Raw genomic sequence first — 24,238 nt, forward strand, 5'->3', positions numbered from 1 at the left:
AACTATGGAAATTATTTTATCTGTTTTAGCCGTAAGTTTTACGATAACTAAAGATTAACCACTGTATATGTATATGGATGTACTACTTACTATCAAGTGGAAAATAAAATAATAAAAAATTACACATCTACTGGTCTGATATCATTTAGATGGCAAAGAATCCATCATCCCGCATATATTGCTCCTCGCTTTGGGGCTACAACAGGAATCTTTCATCTATAAGTGTCTTTCGGGAGACGTTGCGACGCACCCAATAGCGGAAAATTTGTCGCAGAACCTGAAACAAATTTAAAGATTAGTTTAATTTGTATATTAACTCACTGATCACCTCACTAAATTAAACACACAAGCCGTCGCAGCTGCAATCAGCAAGTTTGAAGTTATCAGAAAGATTGATAGGAGCAGTAGCAATTCCAGCACAAAGATGTTCAGATGGTTGCCCAAAAGGAGAACACGGGAGAAGCTGAAGGAATCGTCTATGTAAAATGTACCTTTGTCTGAAAAATTAAATTTTTATTAAAGTTAACAAAGCATTATTTTTATTACTACTTACTTTCCGTTATATAATTTTCAATTTCGCAGTTGAGCATTTGTTCCAAAAATGACTTCTCCTTAATGATATAATCCATGTCCTTGATAGCCTGTTATAGAAATATTAAATATGCATTACTATTAATTAATAAGTATAGGTTTTACAGAGGTAGAAGCATCTAAAAAGGAAAAGATAGTAAATAAAATAAGCTATCTATTATGATAAGGCCAAGTTGTATACCCTTAACTTACATGATCTATAAAGGCACAGAAAAACCGATTGACGCTTGCATATGCAATGGAGGTCCGCTCCATTTGGCCATCGATGCTGGGAACGATGTCCTTTTGATAGAGAAGGGTCTGCGAGAGGCTCCCGGTGAGGCTTCGCTGAAAGGGCAGCAGAAGTCGCTCCAAGTAGATGCTGTTGTAATAATTTAAGTAATAACAATATCCCTTTAGGCTTACAGTCAAAACTCACTGAAGATTCCTGGGAGGAAGAATGATGTACGACTGTTTATCCGAATCCATGAGCAATCCTCGTCGTCCACACATATTCTGGGTTCTCTGAAGTTGCAAAATCATAGATGACATGTCCGTATCAGCAAAGCCGTGTGGAGATCGTCCGTGAATGTAGTAGCCAAAACCCGGTTCAGTTAGCGAAAACAGAGAGATGTTGGCAAGACTGCAAAGATCAATGAATTTCTGGAGGGGATTGGCCATGAAAAGATTGTGGCCTATAATTTGAAGCAGATAAGTGAGCACATAAACGGCTGATATCAAGCAGCAGCGCAGGACAAGGTCGCCCCTAGTAAATCTCTCCAGGAACTGATACCCAGCTACGACTACAAACACCTGACCCAAAGTGGAGTACTTCTGACTCACACTTAGGCGAATCCAGGCATTGGCCGTAAAAAGAACCCTCCAAGCGGAGACGCTGCTTTCAGCTACGAAGGTGCGTACGCTAGAACAGAGCGAGGAGCTGTCCAGGTTCAGCCGCTGTCCCTCGCAGCTGCTCCGCGGCCTTTCCCAGTCTATGAGGAACAGTTCAAGCTGGCTGGAGCGCCATAGCTTAATGCCCAGGAATACAAACTGTAGGAGAAAGGCAGGATAGAGAAGGATCTTTAGCAGGCGTAAATGGGAGGTTTGCAGCAACAGGAGGAGCAGAGCAGTGGCTAGCAATGCACATGCCAAATTCCCTGCGAGTTGCAGGAGAAACTCCATTAGGCTGCTAATCTGACACAGATCCGTTTTCCTCCTTCTTCGAAGATTCTGAAGACGGAAAACTGCAGCTGCGAAAGCCAACAAGAAAAGCAGGGGCAGCGCCACTTCCAAGATCAAGAAGTCCCAATCTCGTTTTACTTGCTCGTAAGTAATCTTCAATCGGAATGGATACAATTGGGCAAGCGAGGCATTCCCCGGTCCTATATCAATGTGGTGATAGCGAAGACGGATGAGCGGCAGACCCACTCTATCCGGCTGATCCTTGTCCAAAGTATAATGAAGTTCTATGTCCTTCGCATAACGTAATGAGTAATATTGCTGAAGCTTGTGAGCATCCTCATAGCGTGGCAGTGTGTGGTGGAGTCGATTATCCCGCGGAGACGCGGAGATCAACTGGAATCGCTTTACCAACTGCCACTCCTCCTGATGAGGACGCTGGAATGATAAGAAAGTAATTAATTGTCTTACTTCACTTAACTCCAATCCTAACCTGATTCTCCGGCGTAAGAGTCTCAATAAGAACAGGCAGCTGGTGAAGCAGAAACTGCCAGTTGCTACTGAAGTTAAGAAAAACTGAAATATACTCGTCGTTGGCCTGCTGGTTGGCCAAGTCAATAAGTCGCTCCAGGGTCAACTGGCAGTAAACCTCCGACTCCTTCTTTGGCAAAGCCAATCTCAGACTTGGCGCCGGCTGCTGGCACATGTTCAGCATCTCCGGTTGGAAGGCACCCCACCGCTTGAGGTCACCATTCAAGCTAATCGTGGTGCTAAAAAGGCGCAGTTCCTTTCGATCCGGCAGCTGAAGGGTTTTCGAAAGCAATTCCTTGGTAACACGACCCTTCTTGTAGAAGAGAAACGGCTGTAGGGAGCGCACCTGTTCGCCGGAGTGAGCATACTTCATCACTACATCTGAAACCTGTGTGAGTAGAAAGGCGCTGCACGGCGAGTGTTTCTCCAGAGAAAAGTGTGAGAGGACACAGAGATTAGCCAGCTCTTGGCAGGCGGTATCGTTTCGCAGAGTCAGGCAAAAGAAGACCACGAACTTGAGGTCCCCAAAGTGGCTTGGTGTATTTGCATCCGGCCTGGAAGGGGTAGTAGCCTGCCAAAAGGCATTGTAGTGCAGATACGGCCGCAACAGAGTGCTAGCCACGCAGAAATCCTTATAGCGGAAATTATGAACCATATCGCAAGAGTGACAATCGCCCACACTGCTCACAGGATTCGTCTTGGTCAGGATAATCCCAGAAATAATCGGATGCACTGGCAACTGGCTGGCAAAGACCGACGTGGAGTTCAGGTATCGATAACTGCACTGATCCGAGGGTCGAGGCTGGGGAAGCCACACCGAGGTGCAATTGTCGCTTCTGTCCGGGGTGCAGATCTCATCACAGGTGGGCCACGTCTTTCCACGCTCATAGATGGATAAGTGACCAGGCGGGCACTTGCAAGAGAACTCTGGCGGATAGGAAAAGGACTTTTGTCACTGACACATTTGTAATTATTATTTTATTTATAATCTTAATTTTCTCAATCTTTTATGTTGTTTTAATGAATTTATTGAACTCTCAATGAGGGGCGGTGTGGTCTTCGCTCAATGTTTCAAACCCACAAAAAATTGTTAAATGTCGATTTCGAGTGTGAATAAAAGTTAGTAAGCAGGTCAGTGACCCCAGAAAGACAAATTACGAAAAAAGTGTATATATTAACATTTAAGCACTTGTTAGTCAAAAGAAAAACTAATCCCAAAATAATACAATTTTTGATGACCCAAAAACATAGGGGTCTTTCTGAATGCAAAAAGATCTATTTTCCCTGAGTAACATGCAGTTCACCCACCATCCCTTTGAGTTATGTTTGATCAATACTCACTGTCGGGCTGCAGTTTTCCGAGACCCCCGGCTCCAGTTGCGACCTCATTGCAGGGCACACAATCAAATAGGTTGAGGTTGTAGAACTCGTTCTTGAGGCACTGCAGCGGATTTTGGAAGCGGAAAGTGTGAGGTGTTGGCAACTGCGTGGGATTTGGCGTTTGAGTGGTCAACGATGAATTGACAAATGGTATTAGTAGGCCGATCCAAAAAAGGGGAAAGCACCATTTGATGAACCAAGGGAAGCACCTCATCCTGTTCTAATTTCCGGAGCAGAAGCTCTCTGCTCAAAATTCAAAAGGATACTGAATACCCCATGGGTTGCAGCTGCAATTTAGAAGGCGCCGAGGAAGGCAAGTAAACAAGTGGACTCATGGAGGGAGCGTAGTTGCTATAGCTACCCAACCCCAGGATTTTCATCGGGCACGCATGCAAAATGGCCATTATCCGGAGGGTTGGCCCAGGTGGTTGCTCCTTCAACCCAAAGTCCTGACCAAAGAAGGTCCCAAGACTTGTTACGCCTAGGATTATTTTCCGTCCCACTTATAATATATAAGTACTTTGCGTGCTCAAAATTGTGATTGCCTTCATTACTTTCTTATATTTTTGCATACGATTTGTAGGTAATTTTAGCAAGGGCTATTTTAGAAATTAAAACCTTTAACCATCAGAGACTATTAAATTAAATGCTCCACTTATATTACTAAATATTAAACAATATAATGATTGATAAATGTAGATTTTAATAAATTAAATCCGATTATAATGTAAATATATATCTATATGTATGTCTTATTCCTTAAGATAGAAAATAGTTCTGTTCGAATTATAACCAGGGGCTATTAATTCTTTTCTGCCTATTATAGTTTTGGACAGATTTAGTTTCCAGTAAAAAATATAATTAATAATTTAATCCATAAAATAATAATATTAAAAAGGCTTAGCTTAGAAAGAAGCTGGTAAGATATTTAGAATAAGTTCGGAAACTGGCTTGATGGTTATGAAATTTATAAATACGTCAGTTTATTATGATGGCCTTAAAATTGTGATCAAACAGAAATACTAAAGGATGAAATATTCTCATTCCCCACGCCTATCCTTATTTAAAAAGTATTTTCATTTGGTTCATATAAATAAAAACCTTTTTAAATTATTTTTGATAATTTCGGTTCTGAAACCGAGAATTAGCATTTTGCGGCTTGTCCTTTTTTGGTCTTTGTTTATTGGGGGAAGTAGCGGTCGAAAGCTCCACAAAACAGTCTTTGACTTCGCTCTAGGACTTGTTTTGGCTGAATTATGGCATAAAAAAAAAAAAAATTTTTTATGTGGTTTTACGTTTTGTGCAAAAATTGATGACCCCCGACCTGTCAAAAACACGAAAATTTGGCCAAAAATTAAATTTCCGAATTCGACCACAAAAGTTAATTCGATGTAATGCACAAAACAAAAACGAAACAAATTGACATATTATTATTTTTTGTTTTAGGAAAAAATGTATGAACTCCAGTCTTTAAAAAAAAGCGTTAATGTGAAATAAATAGTTATTATCGAATTCCGACAAAATCATTTTCTTTTTTATTTAAAATAACATATTTTCTCAAAAAATTCCGAACATTTTAAGCTTGTTTGTTATCCATATGTCAGAAATTTAAAAGTTTTAAGAGGTTCTGAAATAAAAAATAACTTATCCTTATAACTTATAATACACATTAAAATATTTATTTCATTTATTTTTTTTTTTAAATTTATGACCAACATAAAATCAAAAGTTAAATTAAATAAAATGACCTCGAAGAGACCAAAGCCTGTTTATAAATGTAACTAAAAATAATATTCATTATTATGCAAATAAATAACTATTTTATTGAAAAAGTTGGTAAAATGTTAATCTGATTGATTATTTTTCTTTTTCTGATGATGATTCTCTTTTTAATTGAGAAAAATACATCTGTTTTTTGTACGCAGTTTCACTTAAGAAACTTAAAATCAGAAACCTAATTTATGTGTTTTTAAAAACTAGTTTTGAAGAAATAAATTTTTTGTCCATCTTTCGTATTTTAGGGCTTTTGACTGAATCACGCGATGGTCACACTGCTGGCCTCCCCCACTTCTTCCTTGCAAGGACAACACAATTAGACGGCGGACGCATACAGTTTTTTCCCCCTAACCGTGGCCGTCAGTTAGCCTAGTCTCGTCCCCCAACCGACGGGTTATTCCCCAAAGCAACCGTTGGTCATTCGCATCCAGGATGCTACGCTGGCGACACACATGTTAGACATCCGCAGTCGATGACGAAAAATGAACAATTTGGTGAGTGGGCGGTGGCGGGGTTTCTGATGTTGCAGTCTTCAATTGTGTGTATCAATCAATCAATCAACATATGTGTCAATCAATCCTTTCAGGAGCACGCTAAGCACTTCTATCCCGATAATTATAAATTGGATCTGTCCGAGACCATGAAAGCGGCTCTGTCAAAAGGACCCGGTGGCGGCGGAGGGGGAGTGGCTGGCGGGGATATGCTGCCTCAGCCAAATGCCGGAATGCCAGGAGTTGGCTATGTAACGGAGAAACTTTATATGTTGCTGCAACTGTATCTACAAAATAAAGGCTGGAACCCAAGTGCCGAACTTCTACAGTGCTTCAGCGATCTTAAGGACAACGCCATGCTGCCAAGCGCCGCCTATCTGCAGTGAGTAATAGCCGATCTATGGTTCTATCTCTCCTAACTCCCTTTTTTACAGAGTCCTGGCCAATCGGCTGACTTTGGACTCGCAGGGTCGCCTTATCCTGCGAGACAATGGCAAGATTGTGCTGCCTTTTGAACACTTTGCCAATGCGGTTATGTTAAAGCACATGTCAGGACCGCATGGCCTGCATCTAAGTGTGGATGCCACGGTGCGCGCCGTCATCGAATCTTATACAATAGGACGGGATCAGTTTGGTATGGAGAAAGAGTTCATCATCGAGGTGGTGCAGTCTTGTCCCAGTCCTGCTTGTCGCTACTACAAGAACCACATGGGGATCTCGCCAATGCCGTTTATGGAGCAGCAGTATCCGGGCGTTAATACGCCCGACTTCCTGCAGCGTCTGACTCACTTGCCGCCTGGTGGTGCAGCTGGAACTGGACCGGGAGGCTCAGCAGCCGGTTCTGCATCTAGTGTGGGAAGTAGCTCAAGTTCGGCCAATGTAGAGATCGATCTGTCCAAGTCGACTGGTGCTAAGGTACCAGTACCGGTACCCCCTCAGCTGCAGCACCTGACCAAGCAACAGCAGAGCAGCATCCAGACACAACTTTCACAGATCAGTGCTGCAGCTGCCCATCACCAACAACAGCAGCAACAGCAGCAGCAGCAACAACAGGCAGCAGCCAAGCATCAGCAGCAATTAACTGCAGCTCTAATCCAACAGCAGAACCGTGTCCTCGCCCAGCAAAGTCTAGAGAAGCTTAGTAACCAACTTAGTCCGCTGGAAAAGCAGCGCGTCTTCGCCCAACTAGATCCCAAGCACTTCGATCCCATGGCTGTTGCGGCTGCAGCCGCTAATCTTCAGATTCAAGGATTGATGCAATCACAGGCGGTTGCTGCCGCCGTGGCCGCCAATCAGCAGCCTGCACCGGCCACTGCGACTTCTGCAGCAGGAGGATCTGCAGGCAGTTCGCAGGCCCATCACGGCCACCACCCTTTGCCGCCGCCGTCACAGTCGCCACATTCGTCCTCTTCGTCTTCCTCTCACTCATCGCTGGATCAGATTACCCACAAGAACGTCGCTGAATCCTTGCGGTAAGTGCTTATAATGATACTATATTAATATTTCTTATACTTTATTTTAAAAATTCTTTTTGTTTCTTGAAATATTCAAAATGTTTTCTTATTGATGAGCGAGTACGAATCTATACTATTAGTTCGTTACCATCAATTGTACATATAATATAATTTTCTTGTTGTATTTTTGTATTATTTTTTCAAATGCTGCATCTGCTGGTTTTCTGTATTAAAATGTCAAATTATATTGTAAAACTGTTCGCTGATGTCAGGTCCAATCTGGACTCGATAGAGTCAAACAAAGATCTTCTGGCGTTGCACAATGGGGCCTGGGCCACCGGTGACGCCAATCGCCTGGATCATTTGGCAGTGGGGCAGGACAAGATAGTGCGGATCTTCGCGGAGCTAATGCGAAATATGTCGCGGATGAAGACCTACATACGCCCCTCTATGTGTAAGCCCTACGGCAAGCAGAGCGAGAGTCTGCAGAAGAGTAAGTACCGAATTGGAAACCGGTTCTGTGTGCCAGCTATCTTAGATGCTGACGGCTCCTTCTGTTCTGTCCTCGTTCTCCTCTACAGCCCTCATGGATACCATTCAGATCGTGCAGACGCTTCGTAATTGCCTTCCAGCTCCCCACATACCCGTATCTTCTTGGAAAAGTGAGAGCGAAGGCAACGTGGGCCCAGTAGTGGGTGTTAACGTGGGCGTTGGAGTGGGTGTCCCTCCAGGACTCAACCTGAGCGCCGCCTTGGGACTTCCTTCGGGCAGAGTGGACAACATGCACTAGGATGCGTAGCAGCATGCAACATGAAAACACTTACACCCACATTCTTCCAGGAGTTCGAGAAAACTTAGTATTTACACACAGAAGTACGCCTAGATTATAAGCATAGCAGTTTACCCTCGTAGGCTTGGCTCCAGTTTTCCTTTTAGCAATTACGTGCCATGTTCAACGCAAGACTTGATTTATTTTCTACATTTGACTGACATTTAGGTATATATGTGTATGTATCAATCCTGCGGTTGGATTCGTATGATTTCATTCTTACTCCTCTGTGTTTCCCAATTTGGCATACAAAATTAACAAGCAAATCGGCAAATTAGTTAAACAATTGGCAAATCGTCTGTGATATTTAAATTATGTTGGCAAAACGGAAAACAAACTAAATTTAATTTATTAAGTTGTGTGCCCTCTGTTATTACGAATTACTTTGTGCAATATCTCTACTTAGCATCTATTCTTATCCATTCCCGTGCAATCGACAACTTCTCGCCCATATCAAAAGCAACTCGAATATAGCCTATACTTAAACTAACCTACTGATAATCGACATGATAGACGAGTAAGATTTACTTTATATTTTGCATTATAACTTCAGAGTATTTGAAGTGTAATTTGGATGGAGGCCATTGCGGCAAATGAGAGAGATTACGAGTTGTGTTTAAATTTAAGAAGCAGAAGATGGGTTGTATTCCGTATGCAAAGGCTATTTAAATAGATATATTTTAATCCGCCCGAGCTCACCATTACCAGTAATTCGATTATCGAGCAAACAGTATTATATGCAATAAAAAGACATTTGCAACCATAAGTATTTACCTAGCTGAAGTGTGGGAATTTATCGTAACATACCATATTATCGCTTAATGTTTACCTTCTGGACTTAATACTAATAAACATTTTATTCTACCACGAAGAAAAGTTTTTCAATTTTATATTATCATTAAAATGTAACTTCTCATTCAAAATTTAGAAATTCCTGTATTTGGAATACAAAAAGTTTAATTTTACCTTTTCAGACATTGAATTACTAGCTTTTTGAATATTTCTAAACTTAAATAATTTCCAGTGACTACGTATTATAATTAAGTTTATGTTTAGATTTTAAAACTTATGCCAATTATCAAAAGTTTTGACAGAATCGAAAACTTTAAATTTATTTCAAAACCCAAATACCATCAAACAATTAGCAATGGATTGGTTTTCAAAAAATATTAAAATTTAAAAATGAAAAATTCATTTCACATTGTCTGGCCCGGTTTCCCACAGTGTATTGTTTAATGAACGGTTGTGCGTAAGCAGTATAATGTAAACTTTCAGTGGAATCACTGTTATTTAGTATGTGGAAACATACGACAGTGAATACCGGCTATTAGTTAGCATGCTGACTGGCGCTGAAGATTTTTTCGTTCTCAGTTGACGGTCACACAGTGCGCAGCGAGCTGCGTTTTTGGTTGATAATTTTTAAATTTATTTATTAGTTTATTGGTTGGAAGTAAAGCTACTACGAATTGCCGCTGACCCCACCCGGGCGCCCTCGGTTCATCGCCCAGCGCTTTACCATACAGATTGGCTATCGATACATTAACTGACGGTAATTGGAGAACGTTTTTTCCATTTTATCTCCACCTTGTCCGCACTTCGTTTTGTGCTCTCTTTGTGCGCTGCCTCCGCTTAACATTTGGGCCCAAAAAAACACGCATTAAAAAGCCCCACCGTGTGTGCCTGTGAAATTGTGTTAATACCGACCAGAGGGTTGGACAAGTGGCCAAAATGCAATAAGAATATGTGTGTGCAATAATAATATGGCACGGTGCCCCAAAACATGAAAATGGTGCTAGACGCTCCTAACGCCGTGCCGAGCTGGCATATTTTGCTTGGCGACGCCGTCGGCGCCGTTTTTTCCGGCCGCGAACTCTGCGCGAGGAATTTACAACAAAAACAATGAAATATATGGTATTTAAATTGTCCATTCAATGCGTTTTAAAAATGAGAAATTGCGCTAAATCTCCGATGTAAACGAATGTTTTCTATTGAAGGCCCTGTCTAAATGACGTCACAAGCGTAACAGAGTGCAACAGACAACAATGACCGATGAGCATAAAAGTAACATTAACAGTAACAGCAGTAAATCCAGCAACAACAATAACAGCAATAACAACAGTGCAGCAAGTAGCAGTAGCAACAACACCAACAATAACGGCAACGAGAGCAGTAGCAGCAGCAGCAGCAACAACAACAACACAAGTAGCGTAATTGCAGAGGCGGCCGCCAAGTTTCTACTGAAAAATGGCCTGAACGGCGGAGAGCAGCAGCTTTCCCCTTTGCCACCGCCCCTGCCCAATGATTTAAGCAGGACGACCACGCCCACGTCAACGCCAACGCCCTCATCCTGCAGCTCCACACCCTCAAATGGCTTTTTGCCGCATGCCAAGACGCCCAAAAGTAGTAGCATCATGGCTGCATCAGCCGCAGTTGCAGCCACCATCGTTGGAGCTACTGCGTCAAAGCCCACTATTGATGTCCTGGGCGGCGTCCTGGACTACAGTTCCTTGGGCGGAGCAGCCACTGGCTCACTGCCCACAACTGCAGCAGCAGCAGCGGGAACAGTGAAGATCGGCAAGGTCATTAACTCCGGCAGCAGCTTTGATATGGGCAGGACTCCAATATCGACGCACGGCAATAACAGCTGGGGCGGCTACGGCGGCCGTTTGCAGTTCTTCAAAGGCAAGTTTCTTGATTTATTTATATGGATGAACCGAAATATTAAAGAATAACCGTTTATATTCTCCCGTGCAGATGGTAAATTCATATTGGAACTGGCACGATCCAAGGATGGAGATAAAAGCGGTTGGGTCTCGGTCACGCGCAAGACCTTTCGCCCTCCATCGGCGGCCACCTCGGCCACTGTGACCCCGACGTCGGCGGTGACCACAGCGTATCCAAAGAACGAGAATTCTACATCGCTGAGCTGTACGTAAAACATGTCAAATTTTCCACGGAACTACCCTTTTAAAATAACGATCCCAATTGGGAATACATTTGTGGTTCTCCCTTTTTTACTTAAGATAAGATTGAGTAAGATGGATTCCTAAAATCATGCTATCGAAGCTTTTAAACGATTTAAAATAGAATAGGTGTGCTTTCTTGCCCCAATGGTTCAAAAGACACGTATAGGATAAAGTCCAACTTCGGTAGCGTACAAATCATTAGACTGTATTTTTATAGGAACGTAATTCCTGAAACTTTAGGGAGCACTTACAATCCATATTCTATTTATATTAATTTCCTAAAACATATGAAAAATTGAGATTTTAGCATGATTTAATTTCAACCGGTTCGGTTCGGTTCAACTCTAAAACAAATTAATAATGACCTACCTAATATGGGATTATTGATTTCTTAGGTTTCTTTAAATAATAACCCTATTTTCTTTACAGTTTCAGACGACAACAGCTCGATACAGTCTTCGCCCTGGCAGCGAGATCAGCCCTGGAAACAGTCCCGTCCGAGGCGAGGCATATCCAAAGAGCTATCGCTCTTTTATCACCGTCCCAGGAACAGTACGCTGGGCCAAGCTGCTCTTCAAACAGCCGCTCGCAAACGACGGCGGCCCCATGAACCACTAACTACTAGTGAGGAGCAGCAGCCTATTTTCGCAACGACAATAAAGGCTGAAAATGGCGACGATACTCTTAAGGCGGAAGCTGCCGATGCCGGCGAAGATAGCGCTGAGGCAGACACACCCACAAATGAGATTAAAACTGAAAAACCGGACACGATCAGAGAAGAGGAAGTTACTGAGGAGCCCGAGAAGAAGCCCCAAAAAGAGGTTAAGGATGACTGTGAGTCACAAGATGCATCGGCCGATCTTAAGGTGGATGCACAACCAAAAGTGGAGACTGTGGAGAAGATGAATACGAGCGATGACGAGGAAGCCATGACAGCGTTACCTAAAATCACGAATCCTGTAAACGGTGACTTAAACGGCGACCTCAAGACGACAATTGGGAAACCAAAACCGAAACCAAGGGCCAAGCTCAGCAGCATCATCCAGAAACTAATCGACGGCGTACCAGCGCGCCTAGAGCAAATGTCAAAGACACCAGCTGTCTCCACGACGACTTCGGCGTCAGCAGAGCGCATTGGTGGCGCAGCCATTGCCAGTCTAGGTCACTCCTTGACGCACAAGGTGATTTATTTTGAATTTGTTCCTTTTTTTTTTTAAGTTTTTTCGAAAATGTTTTATTTTTAATCTTTTTTAAATGCTCAAATGAATGTTCTTGAAGTGCACATCTCTATAATTTAGGATTTTGTTTCACTTAGACGCAATATAATAATTTTGAGGGAAGCTAGATCCTGGTCTGTAAAGAAACATGCATTGATTAACCACTTGAACATCTCATTAAAGGTATCTCCGCCATCGTCGGCATCAGCAGCGAGTCGTCTAGTCGAGTACCACCACCAGCATGTGTCGCCCAGGAAAAGAATTCTGCGTGAATTCGAGAAAGTGTCGCTGGAGGACAATGGATGCGTCAACAACGGCAGCGGCGGAGGCAGCAGTGGTGGGGCGGGTGGAAAACGTAGCCGTGCAAAGGCTTCTTCTACTTCGTCTTCGGCTGGGAAGGCGTCGCCGATGAATCTGGCCCCACCACAAGGCAAGCCAAGTCCCAGTCCCGGTTCCAGTTCTTCAAACACTTCACCAGCGGCAGTGTCGGCACAGCCAACGCGACTGAACAGCTCCTACAGCATTCACTCGCTGTTAGGTGGAAGCAGTAGTAGCGGTAGCTCATCATCCTCCTCCAGTAAGAAGAGCGGCGATCATCCGGCGGCTATTATTAGCAATGTGCACCACCCACACCACTCCTTGTATCAGCCGAGCTCCTCGGGCTTTCCACGATCGGTGCTCACTTCGCCTAAATCTCCGGACGTGAGCGGAAGCAATGGGGGCGGCGGGAAATCGCCCTCGCATGCTGGTACAAAGAAACGGTCCCCTCCGTACTCGGCAGGATCACCCGTGGACTATGGTCACTCCTTCTACAGGGATCCCTATGCGGGAGCAGGTCGTCCTTCCACAACGAGCTCAGCATCGCAGGACCTGTCACCGCCGCGCTCTTCGCCAGCATCGCCGGCCACGACCCCCGTACTGTGCCCAAAAAGACTGCATCGATCCGAAGAGAGTTCGCCTCACCGTCGGCCAGCAGCAGCAGCTGTCCCTCGCCCGGCGATCGAAGTGCCTCGCCACCGGACCGGCGACACATCCAGCAGCAGCCGCACCTGCAACGCAGTTCGCCGCTACACTATTACATGTATCCGCCACCGCCTCAGGTGAATGGCAATGGATCGGGCGGTAGTCCAACATCCGCTCCGGTAACGTCGAGCAGCAGTGCAGCTGCAGCAGCGGCTGCAGCAGCAGCCGCAGCCGCCTACATTCCCTCGGTGGTGTCGCCTTCGCTATACCACCCGTACATATCCACACTGGCTGCGTTGAGACACAGTCCGTTGTGGATGCACCACTATCAGGCAGGAGCTTCACCCTTGCTGCCGCCACATCCACAAGCCAGCAACTCGGCGGCCGCCGCTGCTGCAGCTGCTGCTGCCCGACTGTCTCCGCAATCGCCCTATCACGCGTTTTCTTACAACGGAGTGGGAGCGGCTGCTGTGGCGGCTGCAGCAGCTGCCGTCGCCTTTGGACAGCCAGCTCCCAATCCTCACACGCATCCGCACTTGGCCCATCCGCACCAGCATCCGCATCCGGCTGCTCTGACCACCCACCATTCGCCCGCTCACCTGGCTACGCCAAAACTGACTGATAGTAGTACCGACCAAATGTCTGCAGCGTCCAGTCATCGTACCGCCTCCACTTCGCCGAGCAGCTCGAGCGCCTCCTCCTCGGCGGCCACTTCCGGCGCTAGCTCCTCCGCAATGTTTCATACTAGTAGCCTAAGGAATGAACAAAGTTCAGGTGAGCAACCAATCAGTGTGAATTTTTATAATATGAATATCATTTTGAACCAGAAATTAAAAAAAGTCTTATTGATCATGTTTTTTATTTCATTTTTCATTCAGTAATCAACTTAGTTGTAGTACTAACTTTGCTTTAATGCACAAAGATCATCATTTGAATACGAATTCTTTCTCTCCCTCAGACTTACCACTGAATCTGTCAAAGCACTGAGACATACACACGCCCCAGCTGCCCCAGTTTCTGGGCCAACCAGTTAAGTACATTTTCGCACTAGTAGCGCTTAAGACGACATTCAACTACACGTAATATTATTTCATAAGCTCGCTGCTAGTTTAGATTTATCATAACTGTTTTAGCCTAAGCCTAACTATAGGTTCTCAATTAAGGCCGAACATTTAAATAATGCAAACGAAAAGAGAAGAAAAACTATGTGGAAAAAACTCAACTATGTTTTTTAAACCGTTCCAGAACTTTTTATACAATCAGTTGAGAAATGGAATCTTCGACAAACATATTAAATATGCAACGGAATTTTATTCTATGCCGACTTATGAAAAGAAATACTAATAATCATAATTAAAAAAGAAACATTTTTCTATAGGATGTATAAAATGCAAGTCTTGAAGAATCTCAAAAAAGAGTTACGTTTTTTTCATCAAAACATTTCCTTGAAACAGACTGAACCTGAATTTTTTTTTAAAAAAAAAAAAGAAAAACAACTTAGTTACGGATCGCAGCATATAACCTTTTAAGGTATATTTAACAAAACTACAAGAACAGATTTTTATAAAATGCTTGTGCCTTTAAAGATGAAAGTAAAACTAGGGATACAAAAATTAATATGTAAAACAGAAAAAAAATTTACTAGAAAAAAACTATAAACATGCAAACATTTACAGATGTTCTTTGGTGACAACTTAAGATGTCCTAAATATCGTGGTCCAAAAAGCAAAAGACATGAATTTGTTCTAGGTAGATTATATACAAAGCTAATTTTTTTTAAATAAGGTTTCCATTTTCGAATTCATTTTGGTAACTCATTCTAAATAATTTCAAAAATGCTAAAATTTAAAACTCTTAATTGTATTTTCTAGAGTAATTTAATGAGTTTAAAATTTTTAAACTCATTGATTGACTCTAAGTAATACCATTTCTTTTATATAACGTCATTCTAATTATATTGTGAAGTTTAAATTTAAGTCCTTCACGGATTTAAATTTATATCTTACAATTGTTTTCAATATCTAAGAGGTTGTATAACTTTACCTAGGGCGATTTAAGTGTCTTTGCTGTCCAATCAAAAAGAAATGAGAATGTACAAAAATTCACATATACAAAATATTTACAAAACAATGGAAAGCGAAAAGATCCTAAACAGACAATTTTAAGCCGGAATTCGTACAACTGAAACTGATACAAATAAAAAACATATTCCTAAAGAAAAAAGACAAAAAACAAAACGCGGTTTCTCATATTTTCTAAATTATTTATATAAATCAAAATGACTATTTATATTTACTGGTATATAATAATGTGTAAGTAAATAGTTGTAATTGTAAATACAGTATTTTTACACAACAACAAATTAAACCTATAACCAATATATATTTAAAATAACTATTTTTATAACGGATTTTAACAAAATACTGTATATTTTGTATCTGACTACGCAGAATAAAAAACAAAAGGATTCCATTTAAGGTCAATAAAAGTTTGCACAAGTCCGATTAAAACTTGCTTAAAATTTTACTCACTGGCCGAAATAGTGTGATGGACAAAATATTAATATTGTTTAATTTTAAAAACACCACACAAAAACCAGTCAAACAAAATATTTAAGCAAGAGAAGTTTGGCTAACCTTTTCAGTAAACGTTACGAAAAAGCTAACCTAAACGAATATAAATAAAATTTCCATTCAAATTCCATACGGTTTTTACTATCTACTGAATAGTTAGTTAGTTAGCTAGGCGTCTAGGGACTATTATTTTATTTTTACCTTTACAACGGTACTGTGTACGACGTTTTTGTTTTATTGAATCGAAGTGTTTAGTTTAGAGTTGCTATTTGTTAAAATACACATGTACTATGTGCATTGTCGAACAATGTGCGAAAACCCGAAATAAATGTTGGCAAAAAGTGAAATATATAAAGTAAGCAAAGCAAAGGGTTTCAAAATACTGCATCTCGTGATGTTGAAATGTGTGTAAAGTAACGAAAACAAAACTAATTTTAAAGAAATATATTTTATATAGGTATATATATACTGAAATTGAAAACTTGATGTCAATAAAAACTTATACTAAATGTATGAAAACTAATCTACATAACTTTTGCTCTATTTGGGGATAATAGAGGTGCTCAGTCCTTTGCCATTTGTCCTTGATTCCGATTTTCCCATGAAAAACACGTGAATTATTGAGACGAATGCAGTCTATCGTAATCGTAGAAGCACATTATGTATCTATATTTTTTTGTTTCGATTAAATTGTATACATTCGTTTGTTTAAATATATCAGTTGTTTCATTTAAGTGTAGTTATCAAGCGATTTACAAAATACGTTACAAATATTAGAGAACATTATAAAATGAAACCGGGAAACATGAAAATGTTGATTTTTTGCTGGTACAGAAGCAAACAATTCATGGTATACAATTAATCATAATATGTAGGGATAGAAAATCGTTAAATTTAAACTTATTGAGTTAATGTCTCTTAACTTAATAGCATAATAGGATACAATTTTTTGCACTTCCATGCGAGAGTGTGCATGTGCGGGGGGTGTGTAAACAACAAATGAATAATAGACAACAAATTCCAGGGTCCAAGGGTCACTGAATGAGGGTCGATTAATGGTAGGAAATACAAGAATGGGTAAACACGTAAATGTACAAATTAACAGTAAAGTATATTGGAGCACTTGTGGGAACGGCATTATCAGCTATGGGTTAAGGGGATGCTTGTGAGTGGGTTGGGGTCGTGTCGATTGGCTTTATTTCGGCCTAACATAGTGAACACATAGTTTTGAACTTTATGAATTGGTTACAAAATTGTACTATGCCTATTGCATAGGCTCAGAAAGGCATGCTGAAAAGAAATGTGGATCCATTTTTGACTTGGTGATTAGGTTTGATTGTTTGGGTAATAAAAGTTGCTTTCGAAACGGTCGTGTTGCCAATCTTTTGATGTCTGTGCACTTGTCTTGTTTACTGCTTGTTTGCTTTTGGAGAAATTGTTTAATGCTAATTAAGGGAAATCTTCCAGGACTTGGCCAAAGCTTCGCTGAATTTCGCTCGGAAATGTTTGCGTGATGATCCATCTTGGACTTGGTGAACGGGTTTAATTGATTGTGTGATTAAAGTTGTTTACGAATCGATCGTTTTGCCAATCTTTTGATGTTAATGTAATTGTCTTGATTACTGCTTTTGTTTTTGGTGAAATTGTATGATGCCCAGACAAGGGAAATCGTCCAGGAGTTGCCCAAAGCTTCGCTGAATTTCGCTCGGAAATGTTCGCGTGTGGACCCATTTTGGACTTGCAGAGTGGGTTTGTTTGTTTGGGTGATGAAATATGTTTTTGAAACTTTGTTTGTCCTACTTGTCTTGTTTACTGCTTATTGTTTTTGGAGAAATTGTGCGATGCCCAGTTAAGGGATGTCTTCCAGGAGTTGGCCAAAGCTTCGCTAAATTTCGCTCGAAAATGTTCGCGTGCTTTCTCCTCCGTGTAGTCCAGCACCTGTAACAAAATATTGCGATATTATAAGCGTTTCTTAACAATTGTACTGTAACATACTAAGGTTTCACGTAGGTAGTTTAAATCCTTTTCAGAGGACAGTTCTGGCAGTCCCGTTGAAATCATCATTGAAAACAGCGATAAAATAAGGCATCCGTGTTTGCGTAAAACTAAAAAGGCCTGCAAACGTATAAAATGTTATTTTTGGCATAATGTTACTTTTAGATAAACATACGCGTTCGCACAATTCCTGAAAATGACAAAACTCTTTTGACTCGCGGTCATTAAAGCCCTTATTGATCACATATACGAAATCGTGGGTCAACACAAAGGGCACTCGTTCCCGTCTCACTCCAAACTTTTCCTTAAAGTGGCCTAGGATGTGGCCAAAATCGATGTGAAAAAGCTAAAAACAAATTGACACTGTGAATTAATTCTTCTCAAGTGTGGCTTTACACTTACCTGTCCATTTCTTTTCACCATTATATTGTCTGAGTGGCGATCGGCCACACCGAGCACATAGGTGGCAACACAGTAGCCAGCACAGCTTAGCGTGAACTCGTTGATAGCCTTGTTTAGCTTGTCAGGGGGCTTGTTGTGCTCCTTGAGCCAACTGAGGAGAGAGCCCTTCTTGAATGGCGACGTGGCCGAGAACATGCCCTTCTCTTTCTGTATGTTCGCGATGGTTTCGGCGTGCCGTACCACCTCGATCATGCCGAGGCGTTGCTCCATGCTGATGCAGTTGTAAATGTTCATGCGGAAGTCCATACTAACAAGAAGTTACAATTTCATAAGTTCATTTCTGTATACTTTTGATGCAAGTTTGCTTACCCATCGCGTTTCCACAGCTGGTCCATCACTCGCAGCATTTGTAACGTAAGCATGTCCTGTCGCAGATCGTCACCGTTCTTGAAAATTATGTGAACATCGTTGGAATTCGTGTCCGCGTTCTCGAACACTACCCATAGTGGTCGCATCTTGCTGTCCATTACCTTGCACCTATCTGGAGTTAGGCCGCTGCACCGGAAGCTGGGATTCAATGGATTCTGAATGTTCTGAAAGACGCCCAAGTTGCGCTGGTCCCGGAGAAAGTCCTGCAGCAGGGCCTTTACCTTCTCCTTGCTACCCTTCTTGGCGATCAGAGATCCCTGTTTCAGCTTCTCCAGCACATGCAGCTGTTTGCGGAGTGGCGCCACGTGATGTTTGCAGCCCTTGAGGTACACTTCTAGAAGAAGACCGAACCGTGTCTGCATAGACGGCGTCTGCATCTCGGAGCGCAGATGCCAGAAGAAGTAGTGGCCGATGCGTTGGTTGCGCAGAGCACGCTCCAGCAGAAATACTACTAAATCGCTTTCAAGGTACGATTCGTGCTTAATCGCTTGAACCAACTGAAGAAGATAAAGAAGCAGGTCTTCGTCCCTATGGGGCAAAAAAACGATTGATTTACATTAAAGCTTTACATACTCGTATGAAAACGAAACTACTTTACATTAAAGCTTTACATACTCGTATGAAAACGAAACTACTTTTAAACTTTTTAAATATTTATCATAATGTAATTTTTGTTTTTAAAATCCAAAATACCTAAAAGCTGATTTCACTTAATTTCGTAGATTTTTTATGGAAGACTGACGAATATAAAGGTTTAAGATATAGTGATATCTAAAATAGATAATCACTAAATATGCAACACAACAAAACAGAAAATAATTTGTTTAGTACTGTATCTTACTTGAGAGAGTGTAAGCACCGGATAGCAAAACGTCTTACGGCCGGATCTGGATACGCATAGTCGAGAAGCTCCAAAGAGCGTTCTATAGAAATTAGAGGCCATTGATTGAGAAGGTACCATATGTCTGCTACGTCGTCACGATCCTTCCAATAGACACAATGAAGCAGGATGGGTAGCTCTTCAGGAAGCTCGCGCATGATGTCGTTTCTGCAAAAAATTTAAATCGGTAAGTAAATCAAGAGTTGTTTTGTATATTTTATATACTCACTTGCGGTCCCAAATGGCATTACGGTCCTGATCAACCATTTCGTAAATTTTGTCCAGTCCCGCGTAGTTAGCCACGAGGTCTCTTAGTTCTTTAATCGGCTTTTCCGGCTCTAATGTCAGCTGTTGCTGGCGATTGGCCTGTGCCCGATCTGCAGCGTACTGCAATACTACCTCCTCGCTGGGGTAGCGCACGCTTCCTGTTCCGCCGCTGAGGAATGTCAGTTCCACAAGGGCACACTCCTCCTTGCGCGGGTTGGGTTCGATGGTGCCCAGCGGATGGAACACTTCGTCTGACTGGATGTCGTCTGCATACGTCCAAGTGTATAACGTCTGCCGACCGGTGCGCAGCATGTCCTTGTAATCGAACAGTGTAGTGTTGACCCAGGCAAGCGGATTCTTGTTGTAGGAAGGGTCCTTGAGAGTGCTGTCCTTGTTATTTGACGATTTCTTTGACCGCGACATATTGGTCACCTCGAAAATCACAATGCAGAGTCGTGTCATCCGTGGCAGGTTGCGCATCTGTATATCGAAGCTAATCACCAGGTCGTTAAAAGAGAACGTGTCAAAATTGCTGGGAGTGTCAGCCATTTTGTGGGAGCACAACTTTTGCTCGCCGTGGAATAGGCCGACATGGACGCCCACTTTGAAGGCGCGCGCCTTGTCATAGTTCACATTAGAGATGCTGTGTAGTGTTAGCTGGAAGTAGTTGCCCATATCCCACATTGACGAAGGCGTCTTAGACAGCAGGGCTGGTTGTTTCTTCGGTGCTTGTCGCTTTGGTACCAAGGCCTGTTCGTTGTGGTGGTTGATGTACGACTCTATACGGTACACTGACTGTAGCACCACATTTGGCACCGCTGAGTCGGAGAGTGTCTCTTGGATGTACAGGAACTGGATCAACGGATAGTCGCCGAGCAAGTACTCGTCGCGACCGCTCACCTTGAGTATGTATTCGGACGTCCGATCGTTCATCTTCATCTGCGACCGGTTCATTTTCTGAAGGGTGCTTTCTGTGAGAGAAAGGGGTGTGTCCTGCTCGTTCACCGACAACGTAAAGGTGCTCTGGTCGTTCTCGTTCTTTACCACGATGAGGAAGGTCCTGGTCGGATGCCGGTCCCGTATTAGGTCGGGCATCTTTGTCGAGTTGGCCAGCCGGAGTGGGTGCTCGTAAAGCAGACGCTGCTGCCATGTGTAGACGGAGCGTTCCACTTCAATATTGTCACAGATCTGCGTCATGTATAGCCGGAAGTCATCAATCTCGGGCGTCCCTTGCGTTCGATGGTGGTCAAAAGAGTTGCCGATCATACCGCTGACCATCTTGGTCAGCTCATAGTCGCTGCTAAAGCTAGTGGCGTCGGTGCGATCGCCCAGGATGAGCAGTCCAAAGTAGGGTTGCACCTCGCTGAGTCGCTTTGTTTCGTCTGTGTAGGGCTCAATATTAAAGGTTGAGATGCCATAGACCTGGTACTCACAGGCCTTTTTGATCACCTCGCTTAACGGCATTTGCTTGGCCTGGTTAACCATCTCCGCCTTGATCACCTGAATGGTGGTGGATGGACTGACAGTTAGCCCCAGCAGGAATCCATTGGGCAGAAAGCAGATCAGCTCCACCCACTCCAGCGGTTCGTTTTTCCACAGGTCGACTGAGAAGCGCCTACAGAGAGGTACCATTTCCTCTAGCGGTAGCTCAAACATTGGCTGATGGACCACGTAGGCCTGAGAACGATTGTCCATCATGGCAATGCCAGCGTGGTTCATGGCTATCAGTTTTCGATTCCCCGATCCCTGAACTGGTGCCTCGAATCAGGAGTATCACCAGCTCCTACTATTGGGGCTTTGTTGTGGTTACTTTCAACTTACTGTTACACTTTCTGACTTGGCATCCAGTTGTTAGTTGGCATTTCGCATTTTTCGTTATCAACAGATTGTTGTTTTCAAAGTTTTCCATTTAAATCAGCTCGCCAATCTCTCTGTGAATAAATCAGAAGGTGGCGCCGGGTTACTTGAAGGGAAACATATGGTGATAAACCGATAATTGTTTTGGAGTCTTACTACGGAAATTACTAAATTCAAACGCCCACCCGTTGATAAGAAGGTGACCCTCTAGCTTCCCCCAAAGACCTATACAGACCCATCTTTAAACTGGGCGCAGGCGGTTATGCTTTCACAACATGGGATAATCCCACTGTGACCATGGAGACTAAATTAGAAAGAAACTGCCTTTAAATCTGTAGTTCTTGTTAATTAAAACAAAAACGCTGACTTTATATTTAGTATGAATCACACAGTCATAAGTTGGTGGGTGGGGGGTGGGAGGGGTCAACTTGAAAACAAAAACAAGAATTCAGGGTGAGCCACGGCGACCTTTCAATTCCCTAACATTATTTTGACTAAGGTTAAAATCAGTTTTATTATTAAAATGAACATGTGTAAGAACATAATTAAAGATATAGTTGATAATAAGGTTTTGTTGTGGAATATCGAAAACTTTAAAAGGCATTTCAAAAGGCGATGGGTCAAATTCCATAATCGAACAAATGGAGTTGAACCTGCGGAAAGGGTATGGTAAAAGTTACGCGGCACCGATGTCTCATCTCTAAGTCGCTATGCCACAAATATGAAAATTGCAACTAGGTAGGAAAATGTTGAAAAGTCCACGAAGTGAAAAACTACATATTTATCACACTTTGATTTTGGTCTGTCCCGTTTGTTTTTGTTTTTCATCTCCATTTTGGGGAACCCTCGCCTTTATCGCATTTTTTTGGGTGTGAGCTGCGTAGTTGATGCTCCATACTTGTTTTCTGGTACCGGCATCCACTTTTGGCCACCATCGGCCATACCGCACTTCTTTTGTCGATCACATACACGGTGCAGTTGTAACAAACTGGAGTTTGATTAAAGAATATTAATTGTTTTTATTTGTATTGTTGAGTTACGTGCTGTTAAGCGTATGTTAAAATTCACAGGGTGACTGCTGTAAGCGACAGGGGTACCATGTTCGTAATATCGATAGTGCTAATATCGATTGTTGTTAAAATCTTGACATACTACTATCAATGTAAATATATTATAAAGTAGGTACCTTTATATTTTCCTTAGAATTTGTTTAAGTAATACATTTTAAAAACCAAAGATTGCTACCTGTAAAAAATACCAGAAACAGTGATTTAAATCACTCACTAATCACGAGAAAAATTTTTGAAACTAGTCCAGCCCTACTGTTTTGTATTTATTTACAAAACTTTGAAAAAATCTATCCTCATGCAAATATCAGAAGAGTACAAAAATTAAGGGGATCCAGTATGAATGTTAATGAATGTTAGTATGTGGCTTTTAAAACGAAATTATTTAAGATACTTGTTAACCAATACATACCGCTCGATGAAGCCTACTACTTTTCAATTTCAGATTTTCTATAAATTAGGGATTTCTTTCAAGTCGACCGAAATATAATAAAAAATTTATTATATATTAAGTGTTTCTATTCCTTCCTTCCTGATTTTATATATATTTTAAATCAGTCGCAATTTTTAAAATTATTAAGAAGAGTTCTTGCTGTTGAGCTAGTTTTAGAAATACTGAAACAAAAAATTAATTTCTCTGTAAAAGTTATTTTTATATTTGACCTATAGCTAGCAGCCTAATGAAAAGGCGCTAGAAAAATGCATTCAGTGGATCAACTTCACTCCATTATGATAATACATAATATCCTATATTTATTTTGTTTACATTAACTCCGAAATCATATTTCTAACAGCGCATATCGTGCTGTTAACTGTAACTATCGTATTTAGTTTGTCATATATATTTATCGTATATTTCAGTTAACAGTGAGCAGTCATACTGCTTGCCATTTCTGGTAACACTTCAAAAAGGTAAACAAAGTGAAAATTTCGCAAAATATACAAAAATAACTAGATGAGACTAAATAAATGTGCTTTAAAAAGATAACTTTTTTCAAACCATTGAGTAATAATGTGCGGGAGGTAAACGCGTTGAGGATCTTGTGAAGAAGATAGAACAAAGCAATGAGCGACTCCGATGAAGGTAAGATTAACCCTTTTAAAAATAATATAATTATACTTATAAATGTTAGCTTTGAGCAATTTAATCTGGCCAAAGGACAATTAAACATTAAAAGATGACATATGCAAATAGCTTAAGTGGTGCAATTAATTCCCCAACCAGTTGTTATTGGTTTTTCAACAACACCAGTTCATATGTACACAGGGTGATCCATGTGCCATAGAAGAGGGCGCGCAAAATGATTTTTTAAAACGCCACCTCCCCCAAATGCAACTGGTGCGCTGTAATCATTGAGCCATTCGACACCCACTCGAAAACAAACAAAACAAAACAAACTTCGCGCATCCAA

At 41.8% G+C, this 24,238-nt stretch overlaps 4 protein-coding genes across 4 annotated transcripts; 2 read left to right on the top strand and 2 right to left on the bottom strand.

The window, feature by feature from the left end:
- Positions 1-171: 171 nt before the first annotated feature.
- Positions 172-3,900, bottom strand: LOC108117201 (meckelin). Its single transcript, XM_017229514.2, has 7 exons — positions 3,622-3,900; positions 2,243-3,207; positions 1,010-2,187; positions 784-952; positions 554-641; positions 334-497; positions 172-277 (listed from the first exon to the last, which is right to left on the bottom strand). Exons 1-7 carry the CDS (start codon positions 3,872-3,874, stop codon positions 197-199), a joined length of 2,898 nt encoding a protein of 965 aa, XP_017085003.2. The 5' UTR covers positions 3,875-3,900; the 3' UTR covers positions 172-196.
- Positions 3,901-5,729: 1,829 nt separating this feature from the next.
- Positions 5,730-8,976, top strand: LOC108117322 (neurogenic protein mastermind). The gene is made up of 5 exons (XM_017229693.2): positions 5,730-5,930; positions 6,023-6,309; positions 6,362-7,399; positions 7,654-7,874; positions 7,963-8,976. Exons 1-5 carry the CDS (start codon positions 5,919-5,921, stop codon positions 8,169-8,171), a joined length of 1,767 nt encoding a protein of 588 aa, XP_017085182.2. The 5' UTR covers positions 5,730-5,918; the 3' UTR covers positions 8,172-8,976.
- Positions 8,977-9,586: 610 nt separating this feature from the next.
- LOC108117162 (protein hairless) lies at positions 9,587-15,183 on the top strand. The gene is given in 6 exon segments (XM_041818973.1): positions 9,587-10,892; positions 10,965-11,138; positions 11,606-12,357; positions 12,577-13,300; positions 13,303-14,130; positions 14,315-15,183. Coding segments are annotated over 6 exon segments (3,147 nt in total). The 5' UTR covers positions 9,587-10,252; the 3' UTR covers positions 14,344-15,183.
- A 1,363-nt stretch (positions 15,184-16,546) lies between these two features.
- Positions 16,547-22,832, bottom strand: LOC108117161 (phosphatidylinositol 4,5-bisphosphate 3-kinase catalytic subunit delta isoform). Its single transcript, XM_017229434.2, has 8 exons — positions 22,658-22,832; positions 19,865-21,833; positions 19,597-19,803; positions 18,696-19,283; positions 18,327-18,633; positions 18,100-18,270; positions 17,925-18,044; positions 16,547-17,867 (listed from the first exon to the last, which is right to left on the bottom strand). The coding sequence occupies exons 2-8, from the start codon at positions 21,619-21,621 to the stop codon at positions 17,739-17,741; spliced, it is 3,279 nt and encodes a 1,092-aa protein (XP_017084923.1). The 5' UTR covers positions 21,622-21,833; positions 22,658-22,832; the 3' UTR covers positions 16,547-17,738.
- Positions 22,833-24,238: the final 1,406 nt, after the last annotated feature.

The sequence above is a fragment of the Drosophila eugracilis genome, unplaced genomic scaffold, assembly GCF_018153835.1.
Source record: "Drosophila eugracilis isolate 14026-0451.02 unplaced genomic scaffold, ASM1815383v1 contig_440, whole genome shotgun sequence".
Classification (NCBI taxonomy): Eukaryota; Metazoa; Arthropoda; class Insecta; order Diptera; family Drosophilidae; genus Drosophila; species Drosophila eugracilis.

Excerpts from the sequence above, each read along its gene's own strand:
- LOC108117201 (XM_017229514.2), bottom strand. The coding sequence starts at position 3,874 with ATGAGGTGCTTCCCTTGGTTCATCAAATGGTGCTTTCCCCTTTTTTGG. Across the intron at positions 953-1,009 it reads CTTCCTCCCAGGAATCTTCA|CATCTACTTGGAGCGACTTC; the intron begins GTGAGTTTTGAC and ends TTATTACAACAG. Across the intron at positions 642-783 it reads TCTGTGCCTTTATAGATCAT|GCTATCAAGGACATGGATTA; the intron begins GTAAGTTAAGGG and ends TTTCTATAACAG.
- LOC108117322 (XM_017229693.2), top strand. Across the intron at positions 6,310-6,361 it reads CCAAGCGCCGCCTATCTGCA|AGTCCTGGCCAATCGGCTGA; the intron begins GTGAGTAATAGC and ends CCTTTTTTACAG. Across the intron at positions 7,400-7,653 it reads AACGTCGCTGAATCCTTGCG|GTCCAATCTGGACTCGATAG; the intron begins GTAAGTGCTTAT and ends CGCTGATGTCAG.
- LOC108117161 (XM_017229434.2), bottom strand. The coding sequence starts at position 21,621 with ATGAACCACGCTGGCATTGCCATGATGGACAATCGTTCTCAGGCCTAC. Across the intron at positions 19,804-19,864 it reads AATGCCATTTGGGACCGCAA|AAACGACATCATGCGCGAGC; the intron begins GTGAGTATATAA and ends AATTTTTTGCAG. Across the intron at positions 18,045-18,099 it reads TTCAGGAATTGTGCGAACGC|GCCTTTTTAGTTTTACGCAA; the intron begins GTATGTTTATCT and ends ATACGTTTGCAG.